The 25,741-nt window shown below is 36.9% G+C and overlaps 1 protein-coding gene across 1 annotated transcript in view; it reads right to left on the bottom strand.

Annotated features, from left to right (window-relative positions):
* Positions 1-820: 820 nt before the first annotated feature.
* LOC127461029 (sodium channel protein type 5 subunit alpha-like) overlaps positions 821-25,741 on the bottom strand; it is a 114,118-nt gene continuing 89,197 nt past the window's right edge. The window contains exons 4-21 of the mRNA XM_051768251.1: positions 23,414-23,599; positions 21,471-21,662; positions 19,560-19,662; positions 18,396-18,625; positions 18,122-18,274; positions 16,824-17,177; positions 15,628-16,080; positions 14,067-14,186; positions 12,645-12,759; positions 11,877-12,031; positions 9,395-9,568; positions 8,174-8,311; positions 7,812-8,066; positions 6,888-6,941; positions 5,806-5,947; positions 4,240-4,340; positions 3,233-3,497; positions 821-1,890 (exon numbers count right to left, since the gene is read on the bottom strand). Of these exons, the coding sequence (XP_051624211.1) occupies positions 821-1,890; positions 3,233-3,497; positions 4,240-4,340; positions 5,806-5,947; positions 6,888-6,941; positions 7,812-8,066; positions 8,174-8,311; positions 9,395-9,568; positions 11,877-12,031; positions 12,645-12,759; positions 14,067-14,186; positions 15,628-16,080; positions 16,824-17,177; positions 18,122-18,274; positions 18,396-18,625; positions 19,560-19,662; positions 21,471-21,662; positions 23,414-23,599 (4,260 nt within the window). The remainder of the gene's footprint in view (positions 1,891-3,232; positions 3,498-4,239; positions 4,341-5,805; positions 5,948-6,887; positions 6,942-7,811; positions 8,067-8,173; positions 8,312-9,394; positions 9,569-11,876; positions 12,032-12,644; positions 12,760-14,066; positions 14,187-15,627; positions 16,081-16,823; positions 17,178-18,121; positions 18,275-18,395; positions 18,626-19,559; positions 19,663-21,470; positions 21,663-23,413; positions 23,600-25,741) is intronic.

The following is a 25,741-nucleotide window of genomic DNA, read 5'->3' on the forward strand; positions in this document are numbered from 1 at the left end:
AGAATACTAAGTAATGCTTTCTATGACATTTGGATGATGATGAAAATTTATGTACAATGATTCTCAAGATTTTCTGGAAGCAATACCCCTTGTATAACATCTTTTGATTTTGGTAACTACGATTATGACAATTTTCATACACTGAATGATACTAAGAACAAATTATATACAACTTCTATGCACAGGCAACTGAGGATGATCTGTAAAATCCATTTAGGTGCACATATAAAGACACCTCCAAAATTCTTAAGCATAAACAAATCCACCCAAACATGCTAGAAGGAGGATGGTCCCAAAACCATCAAAGTTAGAGGCTGATTATACTCGAGTTTCCTGAATGAGCTCTGTTACAGAAGTGCAGTAATTATTTCATTTTGCTACAGTAAAGCCTAGTTGGAAATATTGGTTATCTCTAAAGAGATTTACATTATTCTAGAGCCTTGTGTGTTTATAAATCTGTGCTTACAACCAACCTTTTATGGATTTCTTCCATAAACACGTGAACTAGGACAAAACTGGCAGGTGAAAAAATTAACCCACCTAATTCAGTAGCAGATAAAACGTTCTATGGTTTGATTTTCCTCCAAAATTTATGACATAGTTGTTCAGATCTTAATCATTTTAAGGAGAATTTGAAAATTTGAACAATCCCAATACTTGAAGGCTGCCATCATTATTCTAAATTTAGACTATTATGCTCTGGGATTCACATATTGTCTCCATCTGAAAATCAGTGACTTTGCTTTAAAAGTCAAAAATGCTGCAGCCTGAGGTAACCTTATGTGTCCAGCTTATTGGTTTGAGCAACAGCAACATAAAGTCAAGGGAGAGATATGGAAGAAACAGGCCGTGATTTATGTATCTTCCTGCCACTACTTTCATTAAGTGTGTCATCTCCAAAGACAGCACTGTTCTGTCTGTGACGGCATAAGAAAGATGTATTTTTGAAAGAACGTTGTATCAAATACCTCCTGAAGGCCCTTTGGATAATAACTGCTGATACCTCCTCTTGTTTTCTCTTAAATGTAGAAGAAATTGGCCTGTGAGATCTTTTAGATGGATTGGCAGCCACAAATTTTTCTTCAATCAGTAATTTAAGTGTATCAAAATCTCCACATTCTCCCAAGACTCGTTTACTGAAAGCAAGCAAGATATCCAAGCAGTGGATCTTATCTCCACTCACTAGAGGGAGGTCCATGGATATGAGCTGGATGTTATTGGGCTTTGGAATGCGCAAGGGTTCTGCCAGAGCATCTGCAAAGTCTGAAAGAGCAGAATAGTCAATAAACTGTGTTGCCAGAGGATCAAATTTTCCCCAGGTCTCATAAAACATATCAAAGTCCTCCTCACAAAGAGGATCTGTGCTTTCTTCAGTGGCAATATTGAAGTTCTCTAAAATGACAGCTGTGTACATATTTACAACAATGAGAAATGATATAATGACATAGCTTACAAAATAAAAAATACCAAATGGTCTATTTTTGCAAGTAGTTTTATCTGTCTCTGTTAAATTTAAGTTGGGAGCACATGTAACAGATTCATTTAACAAAGGGGCCAGAAATGTATCCCAGCCAGCTGATGTTGTAATTTGGAAGAGACAGAGAATGCTACCAGAAAAGGTTTGAAAGTTGAAAATGTTATCAATCCCACCTTCCCAGGGAAGACAGGCAAAGTTTGCCATGCCCACAACAGCATAAATGAACATAATTAGGAAAAGCAAAAGGCCAATGTTGACCAGTGCAGGAAGAGACATCAGTAATGCAAAGAGAAGGGTTTGAAGTCCTCTCGCTTTTCGAACCAATCTCAGGATTCGGCCAATTCGCACCAAACGAATAGTTCTCAAAAGTGTAGGAGAGATGAATTTTTTAAAGGCTTCAGAAACTCCAATACCTTTGAAAGGAGAAAGAAAACAAAATGTTGTCAAGACATATTAGTTAAATTGTTGTCTGCTTTGTTATATTCTGTGCTTTAGGTGTCAGAAGTAACACTGACCATATTACACCACTTTCCACACAAACATCATCAATACTGAACCTGCTTACAAGACAGCTTAGGAAAAGAAAGACAAATACCTTTCAGTATTACAGAGGTTTCAAGATTATGCATAATTTGGAAATTGTATCCTCACAGATTTCTCTAAGCCAGAGGGGTGAAGGCAGGCATTCATGCCCAAGTATTTAAAAATACTTTAAATCTGTTCAGCTCCTGTGCTGGAAGCTGTGGGGATTGCCTCCTGGCTGTCATCTGCTGCTTCTTTAGAGGCCTGATCACATGCTAAATGTGAGGCTTTGACTAATGCTTGGTACGTGAAGGAGAACAGAGAAAACCAAGAGGAATGGAAAGGAAAATTGTCTTTTAGTATTTATCCCCCATTACACCCCATTCTTTGACCCTACTAACAGAGTAAGGGTACAGCAGGAATGCAAATGATTGCAAACAGAGGAGTTAAGGAGTCATCATTTTCCTGGGTTGCACGGCACAGCAATGGGTTACTGTGCTTAGGCATGAAACAGAGAACTCAGAACAGTTTTTCTTTCCTGTCCTTTATTCTGTGATATAACCTGAGCCTGAGTGGGAAGCACAAACCAAATATACTGTACAAGAAACTAGAGCTATCTATGACCCTTTGTAGAGGAAATGATCAGCATCTAGTCTTATTTGAAAAGCCAAAAAAGCCAAGTCAGTTTTAGTGAGACTTTTCACAGTCACAAATAGTGGTCCAGATTTAGAATGGTGCTGAGCAATTACATTTTCCTGAGCTTTCTAAATCAGCAATCAGGATCTACCTTCTTTAAAGTAGGTCCAGGAAAAATTAAATACATCTTTCTCATTTTTCAAGCAAATGTATTTTTAACATGAATTTACTTTTACTGTGAAAACAACAGTTACCATGATAACATGTAAACTGAAAGCATAAAGACAGTCAGACAACAGGTTAAGTATAGTAATTTAGAGAAGATGTTAATTAATTAAATTTCTGCTCTGTTAATTACTCAATAAAACATACTTTAAGAAAAGTAAAAATTGAAAACTCCATTTACCTTCTAGTACTGTGGAAAAATATAACGGAAAACAAAATGCATCCTTTTAGAAGGAATGATTTAGCATATAGTTGTAAAAAGTATAGTGGATCTGGACTTTGTTTATCAAATATATCTCAGTGGTTACTTCATACTGATATTTGGCTCAATATTGGTAAGACACATTACCTGATTTAGTGATTGGTACTTACTAACTATTGAAAGGACCACAACACTAAGATCAAAAAAGTTCCAGATGCTTTTGAAGTAATGCTGTCTTAAGGCCAGCATTTTTATGACACATTCTGCTGTAAATAAAGCCACAAAAAAATAGTTGATTTTATTAAGAAGTTCCTTGGTGCCTTCCTGGATATTTTCTGCCATCATAACAACCATATTTAGGCAGATGAAAATCATGATGATGATGTCAAATGCTTTGTGCATTACGATATCAAACAGCAATCCCAGGAATGCATTCTGTGGAGAGAAAAAGAACCGCATTCAAATATTAATCAGTAATTTGTGCTTGGAAAAGGACCTTAAGATAATATAAATTTAACAATAAGCTACTAGAAACATTTTTGGGTGATTTCTTTAGATCTTCAGTGAAAACTCACATTGGCATAAATATATGTGTGTGTGTGCGTGCGTATAAAAAAATAGGAAATACATCCAGAGTACATTGTGATTGCTCTTTTAATAGAAATATTTATTGAAGCAGATATTTTAGGATAAGCAATTCAAATTAAAATGTCATAAGCAAGAAAAACTCTCGATAGTTATTATGAAAAGCCAAGCCTGGAATTAAAATTAAGAAACTAAAAGAAATAAAACATAAGAGTATTTAAAAGCAAATAATTGCCATGGGGCATGTGCTATTCTCTATTCATTCTCACCTGCAATAATCCAACTCGTGGCAGAAGCAATGTCATGCAACTTAAGTAACCAAGGTCATGGTATGGTTAACAAATACTAATTATGAACCTTTATAAACAGGTTATACATTTGGATAGGTCATAAATAGGATATAAATTTCCCTAATTAATACCCACAAGGAAAGACTCTTTTAAGAAAAAGACAGTAAAATGTAAATACTACATTGAATGAGGAAGATGATGGGCTCTAAGGCAAAGTTTATTTCCCTGTGCCTGGGCTACTGAGTTCAAATATGGTCACCATCGCTGTATCTTCTGCCATGTTCTACTTAAGATAATCTCACCAATGGTCTTGGGATGGGTTTTTGAGGTTTCTTGGATCCAAGTTTTTTTAGGGCATTATAGTACTTTTTCTGTTCCTCAGTCAAAAATAGATCCTTTCCACCTAAGTAAAGGGAAAGAATATTGTTGTTCAGCTGAAGTTTAAGCAGTTCCCTAAATAAATTCCAGCAACTTTCTGTAAAAAAGAGTAAGTTACAGCTGTCCTGACTGAGACCTAGGACAGCACAGAGACAAAATGTGTCTTCACCATTTCTCCTTTTCCCCTTGATCTTTGAAAAGATGTACTGAAAAGAGCTGATCTGGGTCTGATCATGACAGTCTAGTCTAGGCAGTGTTCCCAAGTCAGTTCCCTCAAGTGTGAAAGCCTTTCTGAAGTTTTACAAATCTATTTCATATTTTTAAAAATTACATACGATTTATCAAGAAGGGAAATACTTTCTATTTTGGGGAAGGTAGAAACAGAAGGGTATTGCTGGACTAGCAGGTAAATGGAGGATGATGGGACCCAGTTCTACAGGAGGTTCCTGACAATGAATTTCTTATTCCCATCTACACCCTCTATAGTACTTAGCAATCGCTTTGAACCCAGGATTCAGAAGCCACTCATCAATCCTAAAAGCACTGAGTGATCAGCATTTTGTACAACAAACACACAAGAATGTTCAGTAGGGCATCTGCAATTTCAACAACTCTGGAAAGACCTCTGAAAATTCCATTTGACTTCACTATATGGAATCACAAGGAAAATCCCCAAGAAGCAGCAATGAAATGGAAGAGAAAAAAATGACAAAGAAAAAAATGTCAATCACAGCATGTACTAAGAAAAAAGTGTTAGGTCCACATAAACTTCCAGTAAATGTTCAGGCTTATAAACTACTAAAGCACTGTTGTTTCTATCTGTTTGGATTATTGTAACTGGGACTTTGTTAGAAAAGGAAATTCTTAGAGTGAAGTTGGACTGTTGTTCCTCAACCCCCAAATATCCCTTCTCTGTTCAAATGCAGAGAGCAGAAGAATTTCTTGTGGGCTTTATTGCTCTCTCTCTCTACCCAGAGCAGCAATGCTCTGACACTTGGTGTATGAGTCGGGCTATGGAAATAAAAAAGGGTTCCTGTAGAGATTCTGTCTTCCAAAAGTGAATCTTGAAATTGTAAACCTCCTGTTGGGGTCTGCTTTTTTTGAATGAGCAAGAGGTTTATTTGTTTTAAGTCGTCCAAGTGAAATAACTTACTCAATTTTCCTTTCCATTCTGGATGCTTTTACATCTAAATGAATCAGGACAGAATTCAACCTGGTTTTGGCTTCTCATTTCTGAAGCTATTCCCTCCTTCCTCCTTGTCCTCTACTCAGAACAAATTAAGGACTTGCCAGGAAAATGGAGTTTACAGGTAAATTGCTAAAAGCCTTGAGGAAAAGGCTCCTGTTTGCAAAATTTGGTTTCAAGTGTTATTGTTTTAAATTTATCCAGTTAAACAGTTATTTCAAAATGTTAGACATCTACATGTCAAACCAGCATTCACTTAATAAAATTGGGATTACAGGAGACACTGCGTTAGTTCAACTAGTACTTATCTTTTTCCTTTGTTGGTTAAAATTGCTTATAACCACTCCAATAAAAAGATTCAGCATGAAGAAAGATCCAAAAATAATGAAATACAAAAAGTATAGGTACATGTGTAGGCTTGCTTCAAACTTTGGTTGTTCATCGATCTGTTAAAAAAAGTCAAAGCAGAAAAAGAATTTTGGAAAAATGAGATAATCACAGCTTTACCATTTCCAATTTATAATAAGAGATCTTTTTATTGTCATGAGGGATAAATTATTTTTTTAATGCATTTACATCTTTACCTGGATGTACAGTTAGAACCACTCTCTTGTTCTATCTTGCTACTGATTGTAAAGATAGTGACAAACAGGGCTATAGAGACAAATCCAGCTTTAGCAAATTTTTAAGTCATAACGAACCAATTCCAATCAGAAGGGATCCTGTGAATGCCCTGATTAAAAACAACAGCTCAGACTAAACACAGTGGGGACCAGCCATCCTCTGGAATGCTGTCCCAGACAACAGGCAATTCTAAAGCCCCAGCTCACTAAGATCAGCCCTACAAGGAACAATCACGTTAATCAGCAACTATTTCACTGCAGTCAAGAGCACAGAGACTGAAGGAGTGAGAAAAAGGTAAATTCAGTTAAACACAGAGAAGTTAAAACACACTGTCCTGGTAAGAGAGTGAGGAACAGCAATGCAAAGGGAGAAGAAATAGTGAGGGTGTCAAATCTAGGGAAGAAAAACTCCTGAAATAACTGCTCTAGCTGCATGCTGTTTCAATGCTCCTGTACATGTTTAAAAAGGAAGAAAATTTGCACAGTCCCTCCAAGAGCTTCTGTATTCTGTTTCCAAAAGAGACTTGCACAAAGCTTGCAACATCTTCCCCTCTGCATTCCTGACATAGCAAGCTTCTGTGTGGTATCACTCTACTTTGACCAGTTTCTTTTGTCTAAGTTCCAGATATTTGGTACTCCAAGGATTATTGTTTCACTGCGTAGCTGGATGCCTTCAACCACTTGTATTTTTGACTTGATATTGCAAAAAAGATGAGGGAAGAAGAAAAGGGAAAAGAACTAAATTTTCATTTTAGTGACATACCTCACGTGAATCCACTGCTGCATACACAATGTCCATCCAGCCTTTAAAAGTTGCCTGAAAAAAATGCATTATTAAGTTTGTTATCACTGAGAAAAATCAAGTATAGCTAATATAAATGTGTTGATAGTTGCAGAAAATAAGCAGTGTGCTATAAAAAATATGCATCACTTCTAAAGATCTGCTGGGAAGTATCACTGGAGTTTAGTAAAGAGAAAAAATATTTCCCGAAAGAAAACAAAAAAACCCATAACTCATGTGAAATGTATGTTAATGTTAATTCTCATTAAATTCAAAATTTTTGTAAAAAAAAAATCAGTAAAATTTTAACCTTAACTTATAAATATAATGTGAAAGGATAAAAACAATTTCTGAGAAAACAGCAAACAATTCCTTCCTGCAATTTTTAGCAACTCTGCAGAATCATAGAATACTTTGGAGGATCCAGGGCAAAGAACTTCAGCTAAAGAAGATACAGCGATAACAGCCAACTTAAAAATTGCCTTTCTCTCCTTTGTTGTCCTGTTAGGGAGCTCAATAAATTAGTATCCCAATCCTTCATGACTTCTACAGCAAAAGAAAATATAAATAAACTGTGCCCTGATTTTCTTTCTCATCCAATCTAAGCTAGAGAAAATGAGAATATTTTTAATTCAGTAATTTGCAGACTATTTCCGGCTTAGAGTGTTAATCAAAATTAAAACAAAATTGAAAAGCCATGAAACAGAGTTCATGATTTTAATACAAGGTTGCATATGCTCAAGTGTTCTTTAGGAGGAACTGAGCAGGTCACCAACAAGGAAAATATATATGGAAGCTAAAAAATATCCCCAATTTCAGTGGGATAAACAGAAGCATCCCATGTGTGGGCTGCTCAACACATTTCCTTGAAGAAAAAAAAACTGAGAATGTTTTTATAGAACTCACCACTTGGAGCAGAGCCAAGTATCCCATCCCAACATTATCAAAGTTTACAGGAGAATTTGTCCATTTTCCACCATGAGACTCACAATCAGTTTTGTCATTAATGAGATTGATATCTCCTTCCTGGAGTATGCACTTTAAAAATCTTTTCCCAAACCATTTTACTCCTAGAATGTTAAATAGGAGCCAAATGACAACACAGACGAGCAAAACATTGAAGACTGAGGGGATAGCTCCAAGGAGTGCATTGACAACAACCTGAACAAAATGAATGAAAATAATAGTGAATTTTATGTTGTCATTTTCAAAAAAATCTTCAAATGCAGCCATTACAAAATATTCACACCGACCCCCAATATCTTTACCTTTATCCCTTCAAATCTTGACAAAGCTCGTAGAGGCCTCAATGCTCTAAGAGTCCTGAGAGATTTCAGGCCACTCCAAGAGGAACAAGGTGATACATCTTTGGGATCATGACTTAGTCCCCAGGAAACAAATGACAGCTGTGTTCATAGAATTGGAACTGGGATTATTAAATGGTAAACAAATTTTCCCTTGTTTGTGTTAGCAAACAATCATTACCTGAATGTTACAATATCTTTGATCAGTAAGTCAAATTAAGAAAATACACATTAAATTCAAAGTTATTGTAATTTTACTTCATTCTTTTCTAATATATTTTAAAAAAAACTAAAGTCATGGTACATATTCTTTATAAATAGCCATAATATTAGACCTTCCTGTTGAAATTTCCTCCTACTTCACAACTTTCAATGCTGACTATTCTGAAGTCATCAAAAAACTACTTTGATGTTACCATCAGTCATCTGTTTACATGTCCTTCTTTTAAATACGTAACTTCAGAATCTTCTCAGTGTGATGTTGACAAGCATAGATTTTTCACTTTTATATGGCAAGATTATAATAATTAAGATTGTCTGAATTCATAAGAAATATGTAGGAATTGTATACTACACTTATCTCACTACTGGTGTTTTCAACATGTATCTTTATAAATATGTAAAGGATTGCTGGGATTTCTCTTTTGCAAAGCAAAAAGTTCTTTCCTACGTCTTTAACATTCTGGTAAATGATTTTTCCAACAATACTTTTCAACTCCCCTTACTATCTAAGTTTCTTCTCTTTCAAGAAAGCAACTCTACCTTTTTTCTGTTTCTAAATGCCAAAATCATGGATTAATGGAATGGTTTGGGTTGGAAGGGACCTTTAAGATGATCTAGTCCAGAACTGCCAGTAGCTTCTCATTCTTCTATCGTTTTAAGTAATTTATTTTAGTTTTGTTTCTGATCACTAATTGAACTCCTTCTCTCTGCTCGAAAAGGTTTTTAGAGCCATCATGGTCCTCAGTGATGGTGACACCTAATAAAATTTTCTTAAGCAACTCCTCGTTATTGCTGAAAATTTCAATTTAAATTTGTCCTAAGGTCTCTTTACATTGCAGATTTTTCACCTTTTGGAAACTGTCTATCACATTTGTAGTTATCCATAATTAGAAGTTACATGTACTTATCCAGACAGAAAATGTCAAAAATCAAAATGTATGACAAGCTGAATATAATACTTACACATAGAATGACAAAGTCAAGCAAACACCAGGAATTTGTGAAGTAACTCCGCAATCCATAAGCTACCCATTTCAGAAGCATCTCCATCAAAAAGATGTAGGTAAATACTTTGTCAGCATAATCTAGGATCAGTTTCACTGTTTTTCTATTCTGCAGGTGAATATCTTCAAATGCCTGGAATTTCAGAATTCAAACAGGTCAGTAGTTGCATGGAAAATTATTCTTAAATTGCACAAGAATACACAGTTTGTCTGATTACAACCATTTCATACTAAATTATGGGCAACCACCACTTAGTTTTATACTTAGAAGTAAAAAATGAATTGTAAAATAAGTACAACCTCATTTTGAGGTTGTTGAAAAATCAAATACTTTCAGGTTTTTATGCTCAACATTTCAAAACTTGTCTGAGGATGGGCAATTGTGGCTACCACATTCTGGCTTCCCAATGTAAGTGATAATTTTGAAGGTGTTGGTCTAAATTCTTCACAATAAAGCCTGACTTGAACACATTAACCACTGTCTTTTAGACTCTGACCTTCCAAATGAGTCATCTTTAGTCAGCCTGCAGAGTTGTAATACACACATGGAAAAGAATGACAAACTCCTTAGCTGGAACTGTTCATTCCTGGAGTTACAGGTTTTTTCACCTAAACCTTGACCTTGAGGTTTTAGGAAAATGCTTTATTGATTGCTGCTGTTCACATCAGTGTTTGCTTGTGTTTCATGCATTTGCTGCCTGACTAATTAATTTTGAGTTTTTGATATTGCCAATCTACTCCCAATTCCTTTTACATCTTGCATTATTTCCTCACCAAGCCTCCACTTCTCCCCTACCCACTTCATTGAGGTATTAACAGCAGACCTGATTTGCTCCCCTGCACTTAAGACATGCCTAAAAACCCATCTAAAAGGCCATGGAAAAGGTGGAGCAGGAGCATAGACCACTGAAAAAACATGGAGCAGAGATGCTCCTAGGTATAATCCAATAAAACTTATGCACTCCTGTTCTGCAGTGTTAGAAAACAGTGATTCTGCTTCTGGACCTAAGGGGTCTTTCAATTGCACAACAATTAGGAGAAATGCCTCCGGAGCAGAGCTGCCCCTGTGCCCATGGGACTGTTCATTTGAGTGTGGGTAAATGAGAACTTCTGGCATTCACGTACATAAACCTATTTGCCATTTCTGACCTTTTTTCTTGAGCAAGTCTGATCATATGTCCTCTTATTGCCTGCTAAACCTTGGCTACCTTGATCTCCATCTACCAGTCAAACCACCTGCTCATTAGCAGTGATGTTTTTTCATATTTTAACTACTGTTTTTCTACTTTTTAAAGTGTCTACCTACTCTTAATTGCTGCTACCTTTAAAAGTTAGAATCTACTTAAGTTCCTAACTACTCTTCCTTTGCTCTGAGCACTGAGCACTCACCATGGACTTTTCTGTGCATTCTTTCTGTCATCAGCATCTCATTTAATTTCCTTTCAAGGCAAGGACACCGTGATTTACCTTTGTTCTAACTGGTTCAGAAAATTCCCTACCAGCATACAACTTTATAAACAAAGAAACCCAGCCAAACAAAAAATGGACAAGTCCCTTTTTGCAAGAGGACAACAGTATCTTAGAAATGTGAAAGTTCTCATTGTTAAACATCTTCGATGACAAGAAAATGTTGTTGTTTTGTGTAATTTTTGCACCTGGGTACCAATTAGCTTTGTGTTCAACTTAGTCAGAACCTAGAGCACATTGAAGAATAACTCAGTTTCCTTCCTTACTTCAGCTTGGTTCCACATAAATAGAGAGGAGCCCTCACAAGAATCCCAGGGATTTCCCTTGGAAACTTTGCCATGGGAATTTAAAAGCAGATAGTTTAAATCTATGGTTCAGTGAGCAACCTGAACTTAACGTACACAGAGCAGATTTTATTTGGCAAATTCTGACATTTACCACATAGATGTCTTTCAGGTTATTTGGTTGTGTTCCTTCTGCATTATAAAACATTCTATTTAACAAATTACTTTCAGTCGACAGTGAATATGCTTTCAAATCATAGAAATTCCCTTATTCTTGAGTAGAAATGGATCTGATCACGGTAGCAACAAAACATTACTTCACCTATGAGTTTACAGCCAACTTCGCTTTTAGATTCTAATCATAATGTTTTAAAAACGCTTTAAACATTTAGAAGTGCTATTATTTTATTTAAAAGTGCTAAGTAATTTCAGACTCTGGTTTAGCCTTGTAATTAACACACAAATGTATGAAGAACTATGTTCCATGAATAACTACAATTCCATATAGTTAAATCCATATATTTAAATATCTAAGTGAGGGAAAACCTTATCACTGTTAAGGGATACATTTACTACACTTTATGTCTCTCTGCTGGAAGGAATGTCACAGTAGAGGAAATCAATCAAATATTATTATTTTCCTTATTGACAACAATCAATGCAAAATTAGAGACATTAAATGCAATTTACCAGTGCTGCACTGCTCAATACTATCACAAAAACCATAAAATATTCAAACCCGCTATGGTTAACAATTCTGTAGCAGGTTTTCCTGAAGTTCCACCAACTTCGGCCTGGAAACTTAGTGATATCCACTACACAGCATGGGACACATTTACCACAATCTGAAAAGAGAAAGAACAGTATATTGGTTTATGGAAAATGCTGAAACATGGAATCAAAACAGTATAAGACATCCTAAAGAGAGCTTCTACAGACTAGAGAAAGAATGTGCTGTTTTACCTATGAGGTGATGCTGTGGTTGAAATGATCTAAAGCTAAAGAAAAAACTTGTATGCCAAAATAATCTCATTTAATAGAGCAACACATACATGGAAAAAACAAATAAGCTTTTGTGCCCTTCTTCAGAAAGGCTGGTGGGCACAGGGAAAAAAGCACCTTTACTTCTATATTTGTTTATTTCTTTTCTTTTTTGTTTTGAAAAGTGATAGTACCTTACTAGTAGGTTAGTCAATTATTATTTTTACTGATTATTACACTGTTTTGCATTGCAGAGACATTACAACTCCCTGTTCACTGCTTTGCACCAGAAACACTCTTCATGAAGTATTGAAGCATGAGAGTCAATGGAGTCTAAGGAGATGGTCAGGTAATCAAAGGCAGATGTCAACTCTGGGACGAGCAGGAAAACAGATTCTGCTAATTTGGACATGTTCCAAGTGGATATTTTTTAACACTGTTCGTTTGGTATTAGCACAATAGAGAAAAGATTCCTACTTTCTCCAAAACAGTCCTTAGGCAGGTGTGATTTTTCAGTCTGGAAAAACATCTCCAGACCAACAACTGCATCCACACTGCTGGCTTCAGAAAAGCTGTGAGCAGCACCACATTTCTGCATGGGAGAAAAAGAAAGAGGAGAATTTATTTGCTTTTCATTACTAAGGTTAAAAAACAAAAATAAACAAAATTTATAATCCCCTGCCCCCCTCCCCAAAGGAATTCTGCAGTCTATAAATTACCTTACTGTTGCTGAACTACCAAAATGAAATTACAAAAAATAGGACAGAAAAAGCCAATCCCTACTCTATGTTTCCATACTTTTAAATTAAGAAGTTCTTTGGTTTCTTCTTGTCATCCAAAGGGGACATGCAGGAAGAAGAAGACTTTCTTATGCTACAACTTTGGACAAAAGTCTGACTTCTTCAGGCCAATCCAATTCTCTTTTCATTTTCAGAGATACAAACCATGTCTCAAAAGGCTTGAAGATGGGAAGGTCTAGCAGGATAGAAATGTATGTATGGACTACACACCTCAAAGAATTGCAATTACTGGTAGGTAACCTACACACTTGTAAAACTAAAGACAATAAGGAAAGCAAATATAAGGAAAAAAGAGTAAATAATGTGTAAGTGCCTGAATGGCATGGAAAGTGAAGGCAGGAGGATAGGGATAAGAATGGGAAGCCAGAAGAAGGGAGAATTTCCTCTGTCGACAGCCATGATGCTCTACATGAGTCTAAGGTCCTAGGGAATCTTCACCATATACAAAAATTAAATTATTTAAATTAATGGGCACTGCAATGTTTTCAGTATTATTTGTAAATATAAACACATTTCAATAATGTATAACAAAGAAAAATTCTGGCAACTGTGCATAAAACCAAAAAATGGTTATGGGGTTGGACTTTTGGGGGTAGTAATCCAGAAAGATGCTGAACTTCCATTTAATTTGCTGGGTCATCAGAGGCAAGCCATGATTCTCCACCTTTTTTTTGATATGGAACTGTACTGTATTAGAATATTAGAATGAGCTGGGTTTCTATATCAGAAAAAGCATGGTTGCTCAGGGAACCATTTCTAGAGAGCACATTTTTGTATCCAGGAATGACAGCAAACAGAATTACCCATAGAAACAGGTGGCCTGTATCAGACATGCTTACAGTAAGTGTGTTTCCTGGTTAATTTCTGTTTCCTTATTTTGTACAAAATTATACATTAAGTTACACCATTAACCATGGCTATTGATGAGACACAAACCTCCATGCTATTACTGTCTCTAGAGAGATGTGCCACCTCCACAGCCATTATATTTGCTACTCTTTGGAAAATCCCAATCTGTCCTGTCATTGCTGAATGAGAGAACAGCTGTGACAATTTGAATCTCTAGCATATTCCACAAGATGATAAAAGTTAGAATTACCTCTTTTTGCTCTTGCTTTTCATGTGTTACTGTGAAAACATTTATGGTTTCAGGAGTCTCAGAAATCTGACTGAAGCTGCCTGAACTCTGTCGCTGTTCTCTGTGTCGTAATCTGTCTCCCTGCAGGAAATTATGTAAAACAGTTGATTTTTCACATTTTTCTTTCCTGACAGTCATCCTTTAATTCAGAATTCTTCAACAGAATCTAAAACATCCACAAAAGTTAAAATCATAGAAGCACAGAATCACAGAATGGTTTGGATTGGAAGGGACTCTAAGGATCAACTAGTTCCAAACCTCCTGTCATGGGCAGAGAATCTTCCACTAGTATGTTTGTCTTTTTACAGATAATTAAATGATATCCTTAAAATGCTTGTAATAGAATAGTTTCTTCCTTGATTTCAAATACTGTGCTCTTGAGGTTTTACTGTGGAAATGTATCATTCCCCAAGAAATACATTTAGCCCAGGGATGGATTCCTGCATCCAATTAACCTTTGCAGATGTACCACAACAGTCTCATGCTTCCAGTTACAGGCAGAAGACCTAAGTGATCAAAATCAGTTCTCAGTCCTTTTGTCTCCACAAATTCCAAGAAAGACCAGATTCCACTGCAGCAGTTTTTGTCATCAAATGCTTCTGGATAACATATTTGAAAAGGCCACAGATGGTTCTAAGGTGATCAGCAATTTTTACTTCTTTGAAAATTTGTCCAAAGATATTCCATTGGCAATGCTTCCTAATATGACCAAAACCATAGGAAATGGATCCCAGCAGTCCACCTAGACACTGACCACTGGAGACATTCCAAACCTGCCTGTACACACTCCTCTGTAACCTGCTTTAGGTGACCCTGCTTTTGCAGGGCGGTTGGACTGGATGATCTCCAGAGGTCCCTTCCAACCCAAACAATTCTGTAACTTGGTGAAAAGAGTTCCTATAGCTCCTGTGTCTTATTTGACAGTTCTGGATGGGTGTGATAGACACCTGAAATATCTCAAACAGGCCTATGTACGATCATGACAGAATGAATGTCTAACTCACAGGCAGAAAGACTTGAGCTTTATCCTGCCCGATGCAAGAAAATCACAAGATATAAAGAGGGAATCCAAAGTATCAGAGAGGTGAAAAGGTAATTAAAAAAAAATAAATTCTTTTTTGAGGTGCAGCTTTTCTTCCCATTTTCTTTGGATGCCATGCAACTGCAAAGCAACATATAAGCAGCTGAAGAGGCCTGTGTTAGAAACTATCCAAGTGTAAGACAAAGGAGACAAAAAGAAGAAATGTCTATCTTCAGTAAACTTAGTGTATTTGTTGACAGCAATAGATGGAAATAAAACTGACAACAGCAGAATTAGGGCTGTCCACAAAGAGAATGGTGAAAAAGTGGATATTCAAAATCTCTTTGGCAAATGAAGACTATTTGGTAGCCCTTGCACTAGAAGAACAAAGAAAGTAAAATGGCAGAAATGACAGAAGGGATAATATTTACTGTTGAGTCTTTGAGATGGCAATTACAGATGTAAGTTACATATTTTGTTTTAAATGTGAATAGTGCTTACCTGTTTTCTGTGTTCTGTTTCTGTGAATACAGAGTGCTCATCATCACTTTTGTCACTGTAACTCTCTGCTGCTTCAATGGGAACACAGGTGCTGTGACTGCTGGAAAGATCTTCGTATTTCCTTGATATTGAGGAATGCTCTTCATTATGGTAACACTCTATGTCAAAGCAATTGTTGTCTATGTATTTTCTGACATCTGTCATGGCATAATTATTATCCTCTATGTTTTTGCCAGAAATTTCTTCCAAAGTCTTCTTTTTATCTGTTTTTCTGAGGCTTCCTTTCATTTTTCTGCCACAAAGATCCAGAATTCTGTCTTTCAAAGACTTCAGGCCCTTGAGAATCTGTGCAAGGGCAATCTGACATTTAGTCCTTTCTCCAGGTTCCTCTTGTCCTCCTGAGCTGTGAGTATCCAACAAACTCAGCAGCAGGGCAATGAACAAGTTGAGCACCTTGAAATAGTTAAAGTAAGTTGGAGACACCACTGCTAACAGAAAAGTCACTTCAGAAACCCTCAGTCTTGCTTTCCTCAACCACTGCCATGAAATTATTTACTATTATATTGCAATATTGTTATAGTATGATCTGGCCCCTTCTGGAAGGAATGGCAGGAGAAGAAGGAAGGAAGTGAGGGTTTGGGTATATCAAATATATTTTCACCTGCTCTGATGTCCATAACGTATGAGGAGATAGATATGTTGAAAAAGAGCAAAGATGAATTTTAATAACACCACCATCCAAAAGGTTCTAGTATAGACCAACAAACCAAGCAGACGAAAAAGATTTTGTCTTCCAGTACATTTACATTCCATCTACTATATGTCACACAAACCAGAACATCTGGGTCTTGATAATACAAGAACAAGTTGATAAGCATTAAAAGCACTGAACAGTTGGTTATTGGATCCTATCAACACAAAAGATGAAGAGATCAGACAACACATTATCAGAAGCACTGCACTTCTATACTGTGGATAGAGGGAATAATTTGGCATTGCTTCTACCTCTTGTGTGAGAAAGAGAAAGACAGGGGGAAAGTAAAAAAAAAAAATATTGAAGAAAAACATGTCAAGTGACATCCAGAAAAGAGAATAGTGTGAATACTCTTGAAATGATAAAGTTTCCCTCTGAAAAAATCAGTTGCCTGTGTAACTGGATGCATTCAGTAGGGACTGGGAATCAGCTTAAAACTCACCACCAGGTTTCCTATCACCAGGACTAGCATGAAAAAGGTAATACAGATGCCTTGTCCAGCCACTTCCATACATTCCCACATCATTTCAATCCATTCTCCACATAATATTCGGAATATAATCAGGACTGAATGAAGGAAATCCTTCATATGCCAGCGTAAATCCTTACTGGTACTTATTTTATGGATTTTTTCTTCATAATCACTGCCAAGAAGATGCATTCCTAGTACAGCAAAAATAACTATAGTGAAAGCCAAAACCAGAGTGAGGTTAGTCACAGCACTAGATGAGTCTAGAATTATTTTCACAAGAGTATTTAAGGTTGGCCAATACTTTGCCAATTTGAAGATCCTGATCTGTAAATAAAACATAAGAGAAAAAAGGTAAGGTCAAACAAAGCCCAGACAGCACAGCCCACATAAAAACCAGACCCTGCATTTATCATGCTGCCTTTACTGCAGTAACACTGTCATTTTCCCCAAGAAAGGCTTTTAATTATTTTGATGCAGAAGTGCTGTGCTTAAGCTCCAACAGTAAATGTTATTGAGAGCAGAGAAGTATCAAAGGAAGGTTTCAAATTGTTTGTGCTAAGTTAGATACGAGAGTGTGCCAGTGTAATAATATTAATAGCAATAAAAATACAGGAATACAATTAAGTAGGTCACGGGTACTTGGATGAAGATTATGAAATTACTGAGTTTTGGTCAAATGCAATAAGACAAATATTTTTTTATACCTCTCATCAAACAGACTTAAAATAGGATCTGAAAAGCCAGGTGGGACCTACTCTATGTACCCCCACAAGTAAAAAGGAGGTATTTAGTCAAATTAGCATTCAGGGCTGTGAAAATCTCTGTCATGATAAACAAGGGGAAACACAATTCAACTGCATTTCTAGGCTTGAGGACTGAAATGCTAAGAAGCATTTTGAAATAATTAGTAAATTTAGCATTAAAAATATGACGTAAGGACATAAATACAAAAGCAATGTCATACACAGACACCTCAGAACAACTCCTCTTTCTCCCTAAAACAGAGGAAAGCACCGAAGAGCTCTCAAGGCCAAGACTAAGCCCTGAGGAAAGCTCTGTTATTTTACAAATCTCAGCTCAAAAGGAAAAGTTGTCCAGGAAGTTCTACTATCTATTCAGTGAAATATTCCTGTTGGCTTACTATTTACCAGCAAAGAGAACTGATTTGACAGATTCATCAGTAAAATAATGAAAAGGTATTTCACTGTAATCATTCACAAATCTATACAATATAAGTGCTTTTTAAAAAATAGCAAAGAAATCATTACCACCCGGAAAGGTGACAGATTGGTTCCAAAGCTCAGTAGGCCAATCAAAACAACCAAGCTATCAAAAACATTCCACTTGTTCTGAAAATAGTAGTAAGGATCTAGAGCAATGATTTTCAAGATCATTTCTAGTGTAAAAATCAGGGTGAACACCTGGAAAGACAAAAAAGAAATTCAGAAAAGGTCACTGAAGAACTCTGTCTCCTTATGGGACTGTTCCAGTATAAATACAGGATTATAACTCCATATTCACCCTAACATAGACCTCACTTACCTGGTCACTTATAGTAATCATTTTTCTGTTTTCTGGCAACATGCCAGGGTGCTCCATAGCCATGAATAAGGTGTTCAAGATAATGCAAACTGTGATAAAGAGTTCAACAAATGGATCCAAAATCACCAATTTCACCTTCTCTTTGACTGCTCTCCAGAATGGACAACAATTCCAAATTAGATACTTTGGAGCAAAACGTTTCCACAATGCAGGACATTTCAATTTTGACTCTAGCAGAGAAAGAGGGAAAGTGGCATATGAATAATCCTGTGTGGAATATCACAGGATTAAGAAAAAGACAGTCAGAGAAAAGATTGGAAAGGAAAATCAATCTCATGTGAGCAGAATGGCATCATTGCAAAGAGTTGTTTCACTCCTACTACACAAAATAGGCTACACTAATCACAGGCTATTGCAGGTCACCATCAACAAATCTCATAATGACAGAAACAGGGGATATTCCCCACCTCTTCATATGATTATTATTCTTTCCTGTGAGGTTGGGGAGGCCCTGGCACAGGTTGCCCAGAGAAGCTGTGGATGCCCCATCCCTGGGATTGCTCAAGGCCAGGTTGGATGGGACTCTGAGCAACCTGGTCTAGTGGAAGGTGTCCCTGCCCATGGCAGGGGGTAAGAACAAAATGATCCTTAATGTGCAATCCAACACAAACAGTTCCATGATTCTATGATTACACTATTAAAGGATAATAAAGGATCTGCATTAAGGAGAGAAATCACTGTTTCTGGGACAATGACAACCTGTGTCCTGTGAGTTGAACCTGCCCAGTCACAGGTGTCCATAGCTGAGGACAGGGTTATAAGTGAGGTTGGAGGAGAGCTTAGGAGATCTGTAGTGCAACCCCCTTCTCCAAGCAGGGCCAGCCATCAGGTCAGAGACTGCACAACCTCTTCCTCTGAAAATAGGCAACGTTTCTGCTTACACACACTTTGAAATTCTCTTCTTTCAATCAAGTTGGTAAGGCATGATTTACCCTTGGTAATTGAGTTACAGTCACAATTATATGAGATATGAGAATATTTGTTTTACTGAAATTTACATTTGCAGTATAATTTCCCCTAGTGGCTTTTCAAATAATGTTGAGTGTTTGAGACAGTTTGATCTCTCAGGTCACATTACACAAACCCATAGGAAAAATGACTAACCTGAAAAGTCTGTAAGAATAGCAGCTGCACTCATTAACCTCTGTCTTCGGTAAGGATCATTAATAGAGTCCACTGACACATCATAGGACAGCAGGATCTGCCTCTTTGGTTACAAGGACAACAGAAGGTAACATAGCAAGGGAATATGAAAAACTGGCAATACAAAAATTATGTCCAGCATGAGATAAATATGCCTTTTTAAATACACATTGAAGGGAAGCTTTACTTTGGTGACAATATATAAAACAAAAAATACAATACTATCAGGTCTTTGCTTTAGAAGAAAAAGGGCATTTCATCAAAACCAGTAAATTTCTTCATGAAGTTGTTTCCTTCTGAAAATATTTAATAACAATAAAAATGTCATGATAGAAGAAGTATAGAAACATTAATGGGGCAAGGGAAAAGAATCCTTCCATTTTTCCAGTGGTTGATGAGAAGAACAGGCAACAAAACCACGGGCTATCAGTTTGAATAAACTATTCCCTATTTAACAATTATAATTATTGACTATTAATAAATATTATACATTTATTAATAGGAAAAATAGTCAAGTAGTTAACAAATATTATTGCTTTTTCCAGCACTACTAGGCCAATCTAGATCTCTACTAATATTGAACTGCTTAAAACTAGGAATGGCACTACTTTTATTTTCATTAGAAGCCACAGAATGCTCAGCTCAGTGCTCCTGATGTGAGCTCAAGGACAGACAGGCCAACACTTGTATCTTATGGGATACACTGAATTATTATCAAATATTCTGTTCATGACACATTAACACACACACTTTCTCAAGATTAAGTAGACAATCGTAAAACATGGGCTGCAAAGAATATGTGAGACTCTGAGGTAGAGAAAATCAGAAAGAATTTCACTGAAATTTCACAGAATATCCTGAGTTGGAAGGGACCCATGAGGATCATCCAGTTCCAGCTCTTAAGTGAATGGCCCATGGAGGGATTGAACCCACAATCTTGGTGTTATTAGCACCAGGCTCTAACCAAACAAAGATTCCAGTATCAGGAAGGATATAATTAGAACTACCAGTTGACAGGATACCTGACAGACTGAGAGTGGACAGACTGATCACATCACAATGCCCAGCACCTTGGTATTCCCTCTCAGCACAACTTGAATGAAACTGATATCCTTGGCCTCAGGGGTTTAATAATCATTATTTCTCTTTGCTAGTTTGATATTTTAGTGAAAAAATAACCAAAATTTAGCTGATAGAACTGTCATAGAATGGACATATCAAAGGAATTGACACTGACCTGGTTACTGCTGCTCATCTGTCTTTAACTGAGGGAAATAACTGGGGATGAGAAACTGGGATTTAAAATAGGGATATGCTCTAGAGGAATGGTCCATTCAAATTTTTATAAACTGCTTAAGTCCTACCAAAATGTTTCTACCTGATATGCTTTTTTCTCTTTGACTTACTGTCTTAAGCCTCTTTTTGTGATGAAAGTAGAGAGCACATTGTTTGAAGAGTCCTCAGCTGCAGGAGAGACACCAGTAATTGTCATGTTTGTTGCAGTTTATATTTATTTGACTAATGAAAGAACTCTGTGTCAGAGCATCTCACATTGGATAATGCTCTAGGCTTTTCTTTTGCTTTTGTTTTTTTTTCTTTTTTAATATGAAATTATTTTAATATGAAATACTAATAGGTACTACTGACAGCCACTTCCAACTTCCCTTTCAAGGCCGTATGTGCTGTCTCCGTCACATCCCAAATACAGTTTTCAGATTGCTTTAAAAAACAAGTTATTCCAATGAATGCAGAAAGGAGGGGAAAATAAAAAAAAAGAGAGGAAAAATTGCAAACAAAGAAAGCTTTTCTGCTCATAGAATTGTCATATCACACCTAGGTCTAATGAATATATTTCCTATTTCAAATACTTACAAGCTTCTTGTGGCAGTGACCAGGCTGTGAATTAAATATTTGCTCCTCTTTCTCCTGATCATCTAAAATTACATTTTGTCTTAAAATAGGTATTTCTTTAATAATCGCTTTTCCTTTTGAATTTTTCAAGTCAGCAACTGGCATTTCAGACCCAACCTGCAAGGCCTTACTGCTTTCTGCTGCAGCCACCTCCTGGAAAAGAAAAGGCCAAAGGTCTGTCTATTAACATAAGGTAAATGCCAACACATGGACTAGGATAATATACAATTTAATTTTTACTCATTAAATTATTACCCTGTCTGAATGCTGAGGTACTTGGTAAAATGATGATGCCTTACACCTTAATGCACTGCCAGGCAGTCTCAAATCTTCATTCACGAAGCCTAGCCATTATGATGACACCTTAATGATGAAATTGGATAGTTGCTGGGGGATATTTGTATGGCCTCTTACAAATCTGACTTTTTTGACTGCAAGCAGTAAATCAGAGGTAGCTTTTATAAAAAGCTACAAGATACAATAGGTCTTACCAATAATTTTCAACCCATCCTGCTGCCTTGGCTTAGAGCTTCACTTCTGGTGGATGAGAAGCTTGAGATGACCCAGCAGCGTGGGCCTGCAGCTCAGAAATAACTGTGTCCTGGGCTGCATCACGACAAGCATGGGCAGCAGGTCAAGGCAGTTGATTCTCCCTCTCTGCTCCCCTCTCATGAGACCCCACCTGCACTGCTGTGTCCAGCTCCAGGCCCCCCCCAACATCAGCAGGACATGGACCTGCCCAAGGGCACGGAGATGCTCTGAGGGCTGGAGCACCTCTGCTCTGGAGACAGGCTGAGAGAGCTGGGGTCATTCAGCCTGGAGAAGGCTCCAGGAAGACCTTAGAGCCCCTTCCAGTGCCTAAAGAGGCTCCAAGAGAGCTGGAGAGGGACTTTTTACAAGGGCAGGTAGTGACATGACAGGGGCTAATGGTTTTAAAGGGAAAGAAGAGAGATTTTGATTAGATGTTATGAATAAATTCGTTCCTGGCAGGGTGGTGAGGCACTGGCATAGATTGCCCTGAAAAGCTCTGGACGCCCCATCTCTGGAAGTGTTCAAGGCCAAGTTAGATGTACTTTGGAGCAATCTGGTCTAGTGGAAGGTGTTCCAGCTCATCCCGAACTGGAGGATCTTGATGGTCCCTTGCAATCCAAACCATTCTGTGATTCCATGGCTCAGTGATTGTCAGAAATAAAAACAGGTGATCCCTGGTCCCTTACAGACCAAGGTATGAACGATTGGAACAATACTATGCCAAGAGGAAACACTCTGGAAATCTGATGTGTGTCTATTAACTCTCCTGTCTAAAGACTATTCCTGCTCTTGTCAACTGATAGACCTCCTGCATCCAGTCACTCAGAAAGAGGCCTGACAACCTTTAAAATGCTGAGCACAGTGGCTCTTGGAAGGATTTTTAATCAGGCCTGAACTCTGTCAGCACTGGAACTTCCAACTTCTGGGAACTGCAGAAATGACAATTTTTCTCATGGATGTAAATGTATTCACTCATATTTCCTTCATGAGACTATGCAGTAATAGGAAGAAGGAATACCCAGAGAAAGGAATTTCTGTCCACAGCAATAATGGTAGTGGTACAAGAATGGGGAAAACCATGGAGTGCAGCACCTATGCAATACCATAAAAGCTACAAACTTCCCAACAAGCCATTCCTATACAATGTCAGGTCTGCAAATCCTAAAATTCAATGATGGTTTTTTGTATCACAGAAATGTTTATATATTTAAATACATATATACATACACACATGGATTTATAGAGACACAAAGAGAAATGAAATGTAAGAAAGTATTGCAAGAAGCACATGTTTAATTCAAAACATCATTTCCCTGATTCACATACAGAAGAAAACAGAAGGAACCACTTATTATATGTAACAATTTACAAACCTGTTCTTTCTTTATAATGTCTTGGGCTTCCTGAAGTAGTTTTTTCTTGGTCTCTCTTTCAGCTCTGTTTTGCTCTTCATATGCCGTAGTTACCACAGCCAAGATCAGATTGAAGAGATAAAATGAGCAGAGAAGGATGAATACCACAAAAAAAAAAAAGCAGGTCACTCCAGATGTACGGATAGTCTGTGAGGAAAAGGTAAAAATTGTGATATATTCTTAACAAACTACTATTTACAATACAATTTCAAACTAACTTTAAAAAATTTCTTTTCCTATGCAATACAAAGGGTTAACATACTGCATAACTATTTTTATTAAACAACTATTTTTATTAAATTATTAAGATCAGCCTCTGGTCCAAGTTATACACGAGGTCTAGAAATACACCCAGTCAAGAGTTCCCTCAGCCTTGAAGAAAATGGATTTCAGCTCTTAAAATCCTCTCTATGTTCACACCATGTTTTCTTTCTAGCATAACACCTCAAATATTCATAACAATACCTTAAACTGCACAGAAGAATTAATAAGACCCATTCTTAAAATTAAATTCAATTAAATATCTCCCAGCAAATCGGGTAAATGAACATCAAAGGTTAAGTTATGAGAAGACAACTTGGGCGGTGAAGAGCTATAGAGGTGACTACAGAAGAAATTAATGAAACTCAGAAATAAAGATGGGATTATCTAAACAACCATGAAAGATGTTATAATTATAGAATCGGAGTGATTACCTTACTCTTACATTTGTTTAAATGGCAGCAGAGGAGATGGCTCAAAATAAGGCTCTGAGACATTTAAATGACAAAAAGAAATCATATCTATTCTAAAAAAGAAGTCTTAAGTTAATAAGGGTTGAAGGAAAAAAAAAGGTAAAATGGAAAATATGAAATTTACAGAACAAGGCAGAGGATAATTCTTGGCTAGCAAAGGCACTGTATAGATATAAGGGATCCAGAGAGTTGTCTACATGCATTTTTATAGCATTTCTGAAAAAAAACCCACCAGAATTGAAAAGGTACATTCAACTCTGTGAATCAAAACATCAAGCCTCCAAATTTTTAATGTCAGTTGTCAAAAATGATCTGAAACTAAAGTGTTGAGCCAAAAGGTTTGGTGAGGAGTCAGGACTTAAAAGGAAGAGGAACAGAGAAGGCAACAAGTCCTCACGCTCCCTGCAGCAGCAGTGAGCTCACTGGCTGGATCTGCTGTATATCCCAATCCTTGGGTGGTTCCATACTCATATTTCACTCTTAACCACTGACCCCAGTGTGTTCTCCTACAGAACTATGGGCATTCCCAACAGGATTGCTCCCATTCCATGTCCCTTGCAGAAGGTGTTACAACTTAGTCACTTGAACCTACTCCCTTAATATTTACGTGGATTTTGAAGGAAATGTGGTGTCAGTAAGGTTAAAACCAGCAGAGGTTTTTCTAGTGGCTCTGAATTGCATGTGTAAAGTCATTCTATCAGGTAATAAAAGTACCCACCTGTCTGTAGAGACGCTCCCAGGAATCCAGTGTCATCAGACGGAATACAGAGAGGAAGGCCCAGCCAAAATGATCAAAACTTGTATAACCAAAGTCAGGATTCTGCCCAATGTTCTGGCAGGTATAGTTTTCTGGGCACTCTTTCCTAACCACAAAATAAAGATTAAACAATATTTACTTGGAGATTTAACAGTACCTGAAAGCACCCAATAGACAACACCAAATTTGTTCAGTTTATCTGAAAGTCCATTTCATAATTCCCTAATTTAATTCTGCCAGAAGGGTTGATTTATGTCAAACCATCCTAGAAAGCCATTTGTCTAATCAGAGAAAACTGGACAGAAATCTTAGTTTAGGACTAGACAAAAAGTCTCTCATGATGTAGGATATGTGCAAACAAATACACAGAGAGGGGGAAAATGGAATTATTTTACTTCTAAAAAATTCACCAAGATGAAGAGAGGAGAGTTTATTAATATCTAACAGGTCTTTACTGATCTTTTCCTCTCCTCATTTATATCATTCTACCTTACCATTACATTCCCAGTGGTTAGCAACAAATTACATACATAACTGGTTGCATCCTTGTACTTCATTCTTTTTCTGAGGTGAAATATATGCCTTTTAATTTAATGACACACATGCACCCTATCCTCCTGAAAAATCCTCACCATTCCTTTAGACCAGAAATAAAACCACAGCACATCTGGAGGAACAAATTAAGAAAATACTAAAATTGCTTTGTTCACTTACTCAGGATCTGAACTGAACCCACAGAGCAATATGTCAGAAGAGCCATTCATTCTGTGGCAGATATCTAATAAAAAATAAATCAAG

This window comes from Manacus candei, unplaced genomic scaffold (assembly GCF_025592945.1).
Source record: "Manacus candei isolate 608988 ecotype Guabito, Panama unplaced genomic scaffold, ASM2559294v1 h1tg000094l, whole genome shotgun sequence".
Lineage (NCBI taxonomy): Eukaryota > Metazoa > Chordata > Aves > Passeriformes > Pipridae > Manacus > Manacus candei.